This window comes from Abramis brama (genome assembly GCF_963993115.1).
Source record: "Abramis brama genome assembly, chromosome: 2".
Lineage (NCBI taxonomy): Eukaryota > Metazoa > Chordata > Actinopteri > Cypriniformes > Leuciscidae > Abramis > Abramis brama.
In genome coordinates, this window is record NC_139964.1 from 51816139 (window position 1) to 51828688 (window position 12550).

General features: G+C 36.2%; 1 protein-coding gene across 8 annotated transcripts in view; it reads left to right on the forward strand.

The window, feature by feature from the left end:
* The window catches only part of prom1b (prominin 1 b), a 40516-nt gene that overhangs the window by 15179 nt on the left and 12787 nt on the right, over positions 1 to 12550 (forward strand). For 4 of the 8 annotated variants that reach the window (XR_014603908.1, XR_014603909.1, XM_084096140.1 and 1 more), the window contains exons 5-12: positions 4955 to 5075; positions 5312 to 5375; positions 5758 to 5847; positions 6756 to 6779; positions 7110 to 7327; positions 8355 to 8429; positions 8527 to 8590; positions 9073 to 9232. Coding sequence is in view for 3 of the 8 variants with exons in the window: in XM_084096140.1 (XP_083952266.1) it covers positions 4955 to 5075; positions 5312 to 5375; positions 5758 to 5847; positions 6756 to 6779; positions 7110 to 7327; positions 8355 to 8429; positions 8527 to 8590; positions 9073 to 9232 (816 nt within the window). In the remaining 5 variants the exon portion in view is untranslated. The remainder of the gene's footprint in view (positions 1 to 4954; positions 5076 to 5311; positions 5376 to 5757; positions 5848 to 6755; positions 6780 to 7109; positions 7328 to 8354; positions 8430 to 8526; positions 8591 to 9072; positions 9233 to 12550) is intronic. The other 4 variants (XR_014603907.1, XR_014603910.1, XR_014603911.1 and 1 more) reach the window with 1 other exon arrangement.

Consider the following 12550-nt stretch of genomic DNA (forward strand, 5'->3'; position numbering starts at 1 on the left):
GTTCATTTAAGCCATTAGTAGACTAATCGCGCGTTTATATTAATAAGCCATTAATCATAATTATGAGCCTGATTGCCTATATAAAATACGTATAGCCTAATCTGTGCACAAATTCAAACATAAAGCTTGCCACAGCGCACCGGCAAACGTAATGATTATGAATGTGTCGTGAAAAAAAACAGAATGAGACTGTCTAAACATTTTAATAATTTATTGGTAATGTTTTCTGTGTTTTTGGCTGCAGAGATTAAGTCAACGATGCTGACTCATCATCTCTGCAGTAGTGGAGATACTATCTATATATGCACGTTTCATACGGATTACATAATCAGAGAATATTTATGTTCATTCAAATGTAAAACTCTCAAGCTTTAGATAGATACAGTATATTTCTCATGTCTGTGAGGCAAATTTACTCTTTGTTTTTTATGTGATGCACTCAAGGTCAAGACCGAATTGACAGAAAACGCCATTATTTTACAAAAACACAAAGTTTTGTGAGTTTACAAAAATAAAAGTAGACCCTTTACAGTTTGCATTACTCTTATTAGTCTAGCAGGAGAAATAGGTTCCCATGTACCCGTTTGGCATTTTTTTGTAACCTGTTTTTTTAGGACCCTAATGGTGTCTAGTTAAGAATTTTTGATGTTGCCGAGGTCAACTAATGTCCCATGGGGTTCGTTTGGCGGCCATCTTGAAGTGATGTCAGCGCAAGGGGCGAAAAATACCACACAACATACAAAGACAAATTAACCCACTTTTTCATATAATTCTGACACCAGGAGTCAAATGGAAATGTCCTTGACATGGTACAACCACTCTTTATTGGTGAAAAACAGGCAAATAACACATTTTAGGCTCATAACGATGCAACTTTTGCTATTTTGTTTTTGCAATAGTTTCCTGCATTAGTCCTGTTTGTCATAGACCCATGAATCGTGCGGATTATTGAGGAGAGGTATGATATATCTTTGATAAGCGATCGGGCATACGATGTTCACCCAGTGGGAAAAAAATCCCATAGACTTAACATTGCAACGGATTTTGGCGAGTTATAGCTCTGAGCGAGGATTTTGTAGAAACATATGGGTTACCACATTTGAAGAGGCTGGCAGGCTCTGTGAGAACATATCTCACAATGGGGTGTAAGTTCTACTCCTGGGGGGCAAGAGCTGCCCAAAGTTGCCCCATAGACATTCTATGGTGAAGGGACGGCCCATGAAACAGGGATTGCGCATACGTGTTTATCCTACTATGTAACTTGCATAGGAATTTTGTATCGAACATAACTCTGGATCACAGTGTTATAGAGACAGGGGTGGTCTCTCAGGATCACCATGAAGCTATCAAGCCACGCCCTAGCAACCATTTAGAGTACCCTAGCAACAAGTTCCATAGACTTCCACTGAAAGAGGTCAAAGGGATATCTTTGGATAGAAGTGTCATAGAAACATGAGGGTGGGCTCATTTGTCTCGGGGCAGTAAACAGCCAATCACAAATCACCTTCAACACTTCCTAGACATACCCTAGCAACCATTGTTGAGGACCCTAGCAACCCAAACCCAAAGAGGGATATCTTCAAATCCAAATGTCATAGAGGGATTGCAGTTGGTTTATATCATTCAAACTGACAAGCAGCCTTTGGAGTATCATCATTGGCAGCTATCAAGCCACTCCCTAGCAACCAAATAGTACCCTAGCAACTGAACATCGTAGAGACTGGTTGGCTCCTTTGACTAATGCTAGCAAACAGGGCTTTTGAGGACTACAGGACATTAGGACAGGAGGCGGCTGCAGCTGAGGTCGGTCAGAAGTACACCATCAACACCTTCGATCTGGGCGTGTGCATGAAGGCTCTGCCACTTGTCTGGAAGTAGAGGGAGAAATACAAGCACCACCTAGTCCTCCCAGGGCAGTTCCCTACTGCCATGAACTACCTCGGCATGATCACTAACCATAAGTGCCATGGTTCAGGCTTGGTTGAGATCGTTCTTGAGGCTCAGCTGGTATATCTGTATGATCAAAAATGATGGAGTATTTTAAGTTAAATGCAAGTGAGAAGTGATGTACTGGCACCTGTACAGTATGTCATGCAGTAAGTGCGTTCTCCACACAAATACTTAGATATGCGCCTAATAATAGCGCACATTTGTCTAGGTTAGCCGAACATTAGAGCGAGCAGACTTGTAAAGTGCTACTACTTACATGTTTCAAGTGATAAGCCATATTTGAGGTTGTTAAATGACAGGCGGATGTTTGGATTTCCTGCCGTTAACAAGAACGTTTACGTTTGTCACAGCCTGCGTGTAGTTTTTTTTCTGCGACTAAACGACTAATAATATTTTAGTCGACTAAGCCTCTTCTAGTCGGCTAACGGCTAGTCGACTATTAAGGGGCAGCCCTAATATATATATATATATATATATATATATAGGCTATATATATTCAGTGTACAGAATATTTAAGAAATGTTTCAGAACATATGCAGATTGGTAAATAGTGTGTTACTGTGTCCTTTGGCCAGTTTGCGTGCATATGTGAAGAGTGATTCTGGTAAAGTACATTAGACTTATTCATGTCTAGAAAAAGAACAGAGGTCACAGGTACAGTACATTGAACCACCATCATCCTATCACTGCTCTCTAATGAACACAAGCTGTGCTGCTCCACACTAATCTAGTCAAGGATAGTTAGTGTTTGTGCTTGTGCACTTGTGTTTTGTAATGTGTTTTTTTCTGTCAGATTTGGATCCTTAATGATTGTTAAACTGACACTGAAATTTTAGGAAATTACAGAAAATTGGGAAAATTGGCAATTTAGAGGTTTGTTCTAACCATTTGATTTGCACCATTGCCAGAGAGTATAGTGAACACACCTGCAGCGGTCTAGAATGACACAGACACATTCACACATGTGACATTGATAGTCCTGAGTCTGTCCAGAGAGAAAGTCCCCTCTTTATTTCTGTACCCCATCCCCCTCTTTCTTTTTGCCTCTTTTTTTCTTTTCTGTTTTTCTTTTTTTTTTGTGACAGTGCTGACAGCAGTTGCTTGGGTCACAATGGGCGTTTGTAAGGCATAGACTGTACTATGAGGGTGTGTGTGTGTCTTGATGGACTTTCAATGACTTACTGAGAGGTTTGCAGTAATTGTGCTGGACGAGGCCTGGGAGCAGAGATCATGATTGTGCAAATCTGCTCTGTTTCTTTCTTCACTCTTTTCTTTTTCTCTCTCTATGGCTTCCTTTGTTGAATCACATTTCCCCTTTATTAAATCTTTTTTTTTTACTGAGACAGGAGTGAGACAGAGAGACAGTGAAAGAGGAAACGAGAGATTGGGGGAACAGGGAAGGAGGTTTGTCTGGCAATAATCTGTAATCAGATGCCACGATTTAATATGTATCTGCACCACTCAATTAGTAAAGTGTTATCTATAGTATGTGGATACGTATGAGCACCAGTGAATGTGTGCATGTGCATTTTAAAATATATATTTAAACAATGTATTTTAACAATTAATTATTATTGTTATTTATTTATTTATTCATAAAGAAGTCTTTTATTTTTGAAAGAAGTCTCTTATGCTTACCAAGGCTGTTTATTTGATCAAAAATACAGTAAAACAGTAATATTGTAAAATATAATTACAGTTTAAAATAACTGTTTTCTATTTTAATATAGCTTCAGTGTCTCATGATCCTTCAGAAATCATTCTAACATGATGGTTTGCTGCTCAAGAAACATTTCTTCTTATTATCAATGTTGAAACAGTATCATTTTATTTTTTCATGGAAACCATGATAATTTGTTTTCAGGATTCTTTGATGAACCGCATTTATTTGAAATATTTTTTGGAACAATCTTTACAATCAATTTTAATCAATTTAATGCAATATTCTGAATTAAAAAAAAATTATAATCTGACCCTGATTTTATAATTTTATAAATATTTGTATTAAATTTGTAAACATTTTAATTTGAGTGAGATAGTCTGGGAACAGTATCTTGCTCTACTGTCTCCAAGGAGTTCTATAATACCTGGAGAAGACTATCTGTTAGCATTCCTATTCATAGCAATGCTGTTGTTTGGCTAGTGTAGGACACTGTGTACAGAAATCTGCCATCTTTGTTCCTTTGTTCTTTGTTTTTATTTTATTTTATTTTTTTACCAATCACCTGAGCTGTAAATGCGTCTTGACTAACCCTGCTTTTAAATACCTTTTAGCTACTAAGTAAACAAAATGTCATATGTCAAATGAGTATCTGATATCTCAGTAGTCACGATACAGTAGTCAAATAATTCTCTGCTGAGATTTGGAAGTGTGCCATCATTAGATACTTTGCTTTTCAATTAGGGTCGTGGGGGTTAAGAAGCCATCAGATTTGTAGGATCTTTTCAAACGTAATGCTGATTGGGAAATAGCTGTAACCCCTGTAAGTCACTTAATTAAACCCCTTGAATCACATTACTTAAACAAGGGTGCATTTCCCAAAGCCAACTATGGTTGCAAGTTCATGTTGTTATCAATACAAGTATTCAACGGAACTTGCAACTGTAGTTGGCTAATGATGCTTTTGGTAAACACACCCCAGTGTGGCTGTTCTTAGCATGACAACAGCACCACACTGAGGACGTTGGATATTACTGCATGTCACAGATGGCAATATATAGAGCAGGGATATTTGAATTATAAATATTTGTACAAAAAAAAAAATAATAATAATATATATATATATATATATATATTAAATATATATATATATCAATTATTCACAAACTCCCTCCCTCAGAGTCATACATTAGACCAGACGGTCAACTTTACTATTTACTATTTTATTTCAAATTTACTCATTCCTAATAAATCTGCAGTTTGTCATATGTTTCACCAACATAACGTGTGTCATAGCAAAATCTGTAAGCTAATTATTTCCCAAATGTGTTGCTTTGTTTACAGAGTGGGAGTGACGATCACCTACGCAGCAAACCAGAACATCACATCTCAGATCAAGAGCACCAGACGTCTCATCAATACTAACATAAGAGACCTGAAATCTTTTGCCAACTACACACCAGCGGTAAGTCATTAACTGATGGAATGGTCAAAGGGGTCAAATTTGTGAACAAAGCTAAGAGTATTACAAGAGTTGTTGTCAGGTGGAAAGCTAATCAGTTTAGCTAAAAAATAGAAATCTGCTGATTCTGTTGGTGCAGATTCTGTGTGGGCCTGATCAGAAGCACAGAGACAAACACAGACACCAAGCACCAAGTCTAAGTCTGTTTGTCTTTATTTTGTCCCTTTTTTCTTTTGTAGCAAATAGATTACCTGGCTGCACAGTACACAACAGCCAAGAACAGAGTATTATCAGACTTAGACAGTAAGTATTCTCTCTTTCTTCCTCTGTGGTGTCTCAATGTGAACATACACTAACGATCAAAATTTTGGAGTTATTATTTTATTTTTTTACATTTTTTCAAAGAAGTCTCTTATGCTCACCCAGGCTGCATTTATTTGATCAACAATACAGTAAAAAGAGTAATATTGTGACATTTTATTACAATTCAAAATAACTGTTCTCTATTTTAATATATTTAAAATGTAATTTCCTCCTGTGAAGCAGCCATTACTCCAGTTATGCCCTTGCTGAATAAAAAATGTATTTTCTAATCTTACTGACCCCAAACTTTTTAACTGTAGCGTACTTTATGCTGGAGCTGCGTTTAATCATTTTTAAATGTATTATCAATGTGGTTTATCAGATATTGGGACTCTGCTGGGTGGACAGATTCATAATCAGCTGGAGAGAGAAGTAGTACCTGCTTTAGACAACGCTCTTCGCATGACAGCAGGTGCAAAAACAAACATACAGTACATACACCGAGGGGCCGAATTCACTAAACTGGACTGACATTTTAATGTGGCATTTCAATGCAAAACCATGAGTCTTATTCACTAACCATTCACTATCAAGTGTTAAATACATTGAAGTGTCTGTCGGAAAGTAGTGTGTGCAAATAAATGACAGGCGCAATTCACATTCTCTTTTACTCTCTTCTCTTGTGAATTCAAGATCAGTTACAAGAATTTTCAATTCAAGGCTGAATAAAAAAAAGGATAATTGTAAGATTGTCATATTGTGAGATATAAGGTCACATTGTAAGATTTAAAGTCGTAATTAAGTAAAGTAAATTGCGGCTTTTCAAGTAAAGCCTCAGTCATCAGATATAAAGTCAGAGTTACTAGAAAAAAAGTCTAACTTAATTCAAAGTTAAGGCAGGAATGTATTTCCATATATTTAAAAAATAATTTGAAATAATTCATTACTTACAAGAATTGATTTGTAATTATAAATTGTAACTAAGCTTAATCAGTGCTTACTCTTCCTTGGGGTTTTATAGTTTAGTCCGATAAAAAAAAATCGAACTGAACTGACAAACCCTAAATGCGATACCCTAAATGTAAACCCTATATACCCTAAATTATTTCCTGCTCACACATTTGCACATTGTAGAAGTTCTGTGTATTTAAACAAGATGACCAAGACTTGAGATTCAGGATTAAAATCTCTTTTGCAAGAGTGACCTTGTCCAGAGGACAGCAAATGACAAACAGAAGACAAATTTCAAGACGTTTTGATGTTGCTAGTACCTTGCTCTTAGGTTTAAGCTACAGGAACACCACAAAACACACTCACACTGATACTGTTCTTATTAATTTTTTCCTTTCTGTTTCTGTTGCTTGTGATTTTGGATAAAAGTTAAAGTGGAAGGTGCTATTAAAGGTAAAAGTCAGAGGTTTCAGATTGTGGTTGTTGTTGTTGTTCGTTCTGTTGTTGTTTTAAGTATTGTTGATATAAGCAGTCTTGTGTATCTTTATGTAATGCTGCAATATTTATTGTTTCATCAAATTTATGAAATGAGAACCTAAATAGCTGCAGAAAAATCTGAATAGAGACACAAATTTATATGAGAAAATGGCATATACGTAAAAGTGTTTTGGTTGTTCTGTGATTAGTTGTGTATTTGCAATAGTGTAATCCCTCCCAATGGTTCATGTATTTCTTTTTCTTCATATGAGCGTATTATAATGAAGGTGTTCTGTGTGTGTACAGTCATGCGGGAGGCCAAAGAGTCATTAGAGAGCGTGACCACATCACTGGAGACCCTACAGGAAGGGACGGGCAGACTCCAGAACTCTCTTCAATCTGAACGTGCGTCTCTCTCAAACACACTCAACGACCAGGCCTGCTCTAACGGAGACGTAGCACACACCTGCAGCACCATCCGCGGAACACTCAGCCAGCTCGCTCTCAGCGCAAACTTTAATGGGGTAACACTCACACACACAGCCCACATATACATGTATGTGTATCAGGGTGTCATTAGCATAGGAATCTGTCAATCATTATGCATAATAGTTTTCTGTCTTAAAATACTGTTCTTTTATCCCAGTTTATGTGCACAGACAACAAAAAGTAAACCATTTGTAGGAAATCAATGAGTCTTTAGGTGAAATGTCCTCTGAGTGGCACTAAAAGCAAGTTTTATTTAGTTCTGTACAGATGAGGCTTCTAACTCTAGAATTGAACTTTGCATTTAGTAATTTATAAAATGAATATATAATCATGTTTTTCCCATGAGACTTGGTAAAGACTGTGTCAGTGTTTCAATTTGCTTAGTTTAGGCAGGACATATTGAGGGCTCATCCATTCACCATGAAATCAAAATAGACAATTCTAATATTTTATGGAAAATTGCAGTATTTATTATAGATATACATCATAATAGAAAAGAAAAAATGGTTGCAATTTCTGGTTCATGCTGTTTTTAAAAGCCAGTAAAATGTAGTTACTTCACAGCCATGATCCATGATTAGCTATTTGCTAGTAATTTACAGGTGGTATTAATGGGAGGGGCATTGTATTTGATTGGAAAAAAAATCTGTGTAGTGCAGGATGAGTCATCAGTATTTTCTTCCTGGAAGAGACAGACTGTAAATAAAGGTTTATTTTGTTAGCATATAATATAGATGGTTTAAAACTACACTGTAAAAAAAGAAAAAAAAAACCTGTGAAATTTACAGTAGCTGTGGTTTGTTAGTATTTTACTGTAAAACATATGGTAGCAACCTTTTAGTTTTTATGGGACTTAAATTTACGGCCAAAAAATCATCAGTGGGACTAAAAAACCAACATCCTTGTTTTTCATTAACTGATAAAACGTTATTATTTCATTTCACTAAAGTACTAATAATCTGCTTTATATGTTTGTATGGAGCTAAATGGGGTCTTTAGGAACATCGTACAATATGTTGGTCTGTGTGGTTTATTTGTGACTCCTGTGTTGACATTCGACAGTTGCCTGAGGTTGAGGCGCCTTTGGCCAATCTGAACGCTGTGCTTGAAACAGACCTCAGCAATATTGTCCAGAAGGTCAGATGGGTCTACCTCTATCATGCACCCACTAATTCCCCCGTAATGTATTGCGACAGTTTTCTCACAACCTTTTCTTTTTGTTGATCTCTTTCAGGGCTACTCTTCCTTTAACGACACACCAAGGATGGTCAGGGAACAGACGAAAGGAATTGTGTCGGGTGAGGGCATTCTCTTTATTCATTTGTCTAGCTTTGTACCAAAACCTGGTCTGTTGACTCGCTGTCTGTACATATAGAGCCTATGATATGATATATTGCCTATGATGCCTTAATGCGGTGCCTTCATATAGGAAATACTCATTAGGTTTTTCAACAGAGCATCTCTCTGTACTCAACATGTTAACTTCATTTGTTCTCTGAAACTAAAGAAATCACAAAAAAACTACATTTTATTTTGTTCTTGTCTCTGTTCCTATGCATTCGGAAACCGGTCTGTCTTTTAAAAAATGAAGCTCTACCCAGTAAGTGTGCCTCAAGTACTGTGTACCTTCAACATTAATCCACACAGAGATGTTTTAGTGCTAGAGATGTTAGTCATTTCATGGAAATACTGGGAAAAAATATGTTTCTGCCTTGTTTCACATATTTATCACATCTCCATATTCACTTAATCTTTCTGTGTCTCTCTCTCTCTGTTAAAGAAGTGAAAGGGCTGCTGGATAAGTCATGTGGAGAGATAATTGGTTTCACAAAGATGTTCCCAGTAGAACCAGCACTTGAGAACTTCACAAAGTTCCTGACGGAGAGCCAGAAGAACATTGAGGCGTACTACCCCCAGATCGACCAGCTGGACTTCTACAGGTACTTCTAATATGAAACTGATGCTACACACATTACTACGGTGACCGGGAGGGGACATGTTCGGTTCACTTATTTTTGTCGTGGCCACAACATATAAACTCGTGGGAACGTGATATTAAGTCGTGGGAACGTCATAATATCTCGTGGGAACGTCATATTAAGTCGTGGCCACGAGATCATTTTGTTGAGGTAACGACATCATTATGTCGTGGCCACGCGATGCAAAGTCGTAGCCTCGAGATCATATGTTGAGGGAACGATATATTTTTCTCGTGGCCACGACTTAATATTTAGAGAGGTCATAAAACCAACTGTACATTGTTCACCCAGGTCTCATGTATGATGCACACCTTTTAGATTTTTGATATTTATGACAATAAACTGCTAAATCATATGCAAATATTGCAATGTAGGCCTATTTCACTACTGTATGGGATCATACACAAAATATGACAATATTTAAAGCTCAATATCATTTGAAGCCAATGACTTACAGTCATAAAACCAACTGTATATTGTTCATATAGGTCTCATGTATGATGCACACCTTTAATATTTTTGATATGCAAATCATATTCAAATATTGCTATGTATTTCACTACTGTATGGGATCATATACAGAATATGACAATATTTAAAGGAGTAGTTCACTTTAAAATGAAAATTCTGTCATCATATACTCACCCTCATGTTGTTTCAAACCTGTATGAATTTCTTTCTTCTGCTGAACACAAAGGAAGATATTTAGAAGAATATCAGTAACCAGGCAGTTTTTGGGTCCCATTGACTTCCATAGTAGGAAAAAAATATACTATGGAAGTCAATGGGACCCAAAAACTGTCTGGTTACTGACATTCTTCTAAATATCTTCCTTTGTGTTCAGCAGAAGAAAGAAATTCATACAGGTTTGAAACAACATGAGGGTGAGTATATGATGACAGAATTTTCATTTTAAAGTGAACTACTCCTTTAAAGCTCAATAGCATTTGAAGACAATGACTTACAGTCATAAAACCAACTGTACATTGTTCATATAGGTCTCATGTATGATGCACACACCTTTAATATTTTTGATATTTATGACAGTAAACTGCTAAATCATATGCAAATAATGCTATGTATTTCACTGCTGTGTGGGATCATATACAAAATATGACAATATTTAAAGCTCAATAGCATTTGAAGACAGTGACTTAGAGTGATAAAACCAACTGTACATTGTTCATCTAGGTGTCAGGTATGTGACAGGAGTGAAATACTTAGCAATATTTGCATATGATTTAGCAGTTTATTGTCATAAATATAAAAAATCTAAAAGGTGTGCATCATACATGAGACCTGGGTGAACAATGTACAGTTGGTTTTATGACTGTAAATCATTGTCTTCAAATGCTATTGAAGTTAGAAACGTTTATGCCAACTTCGCATGTAATTTTGAGACGGTCCCTAAATATGCGAATATCGAACGTCCAACGTCAAACCAACTTCATGCCAGTGCAAAAGTGCGACAAAAAGCCCATCCAATTTAAGAATGCCAAAGACCGCACTATATCTTTATATGACATTCCTAATTTAAAGTAAAATGTTATTTCTTCTGTCATCTCCATCTCTGCTGTAGCCCAGTCTATGCTATGGTACGGTTACAGTATTGGCCGCTGTGGCTCCCTCAACTCGTGGCCACGACAAATAGATGTCGTTCTCTCAAAATATGAAGTCGTGGCCACAAGAAAAATATATCGTTCCCTCAACATATGATCTCGAGGCTACGACTTTGCATCCCGTGGCCACGACATAATGATGTCGTTACCTCAACAAAATGATCTCGTGGCCACGACTTAATATGACGTTCCCACAAGATATTATGACGTTCCCACGAGTTAATATCACGTTCCCACGAGTTTATATGTTGTGGCCACGACAAAAATAAGTGAACCGAACATGTCCCCTCCCGGTCACCGTACATTACAGATATATTAAGTTGTCACTCCTTTTCTGAGATGTTATTTAGGGAGTGACAACCACATGATGCAACCGAATTCAGTCATAGAAAATTCAAGTAGAGACAACTGCATTTACATTAAATGCAAATAGTGTGTGCTGAACCAAACTGAACTAGTTATTAATGACATATTTAAAAAATATTTAATTTATGCACTACCACTCAGTTGAGTTTTTGAAAGAAATCTCTTATGCTCACCCAGGCTGCATTTATTTCACCAGAAACAGTAAAAAAAGTAAAAATAAAAAACATAGTGTGGAATATTATTGCAATTTATAAATATAAATATAATATAAATGTCAGTTTTGATAATTATTATTATTTTATTTTTTTACAATCGCTACTTTTTCAGAACTCTTCACACTCTGATTCTTTCAATTTCATTACTATCTAAAGGGGACAGCATTGGAATAACTTTGTACACTAATGTAAACATGGACTATGTAACTGTAACGGGTTATCTGTGTCTGTTTTTGGATGGGTTTTTCACATGGTTGAGTCAGTTGCCATACTGTAGTTATTCACTTGATTGCCTTAGTTGGATCACCTGTGAGTCCACTTGTGTATTTACAGTTTGTTTTTTTACAGTCGCTATTACACATTTCTCAATACTAAGGTCACTTTTTCAAAACTCTTCACAGTTCTCTTAACCAACTTTCAGCTTGGCACAGCAGTTTATTTCACATTCAAAATGCACTAAAACTACCAAAACACTTCATTCTTGTCTCAAATCAAGTCATTCTTCCATAACACTAACAAAGTTAGTTAGTTTTTCACCCAACAAACACACTTTGACACAATGACATAAAAAACACGAACAACAGTCAGCATTATACTATGATTTACTTTGTATAGTTTCTTTACAAAACAATATTGACACTCTCTACTGCTTATAATTCATTGCAGTATATGTTCAATAGTCCATGTTTACATAACAGTATAAAATTATTCCCCTTTTGTATAGATGGTAATGAAATTGAAAGATTACAGTAACACCTGTGTAGGTGTTCAGCTACATCTAATTGTTTTGATAGTATTTCTTTATATATATATATATATATATATATATATTTCAAAATTACTATAGAAATGTAGCAAATTGCTGTCTTATTCAGTTTTGTATTATGTTAGGTTTTGAACTTAAGTTTAACAGTTTGAAAAGAGTATGTAAGCATGTACAAATTGGCCTGTGTAAGAGTTTTGGCGGTGTTGTGTCTAAGTGAGAAATGTATTCATGTAATTTAAAAGATGTAGTCATTGAATGCATTTTGTGCCAAAACAATGATAAATGATCCACAATTTAGCCCACATAGACTGCT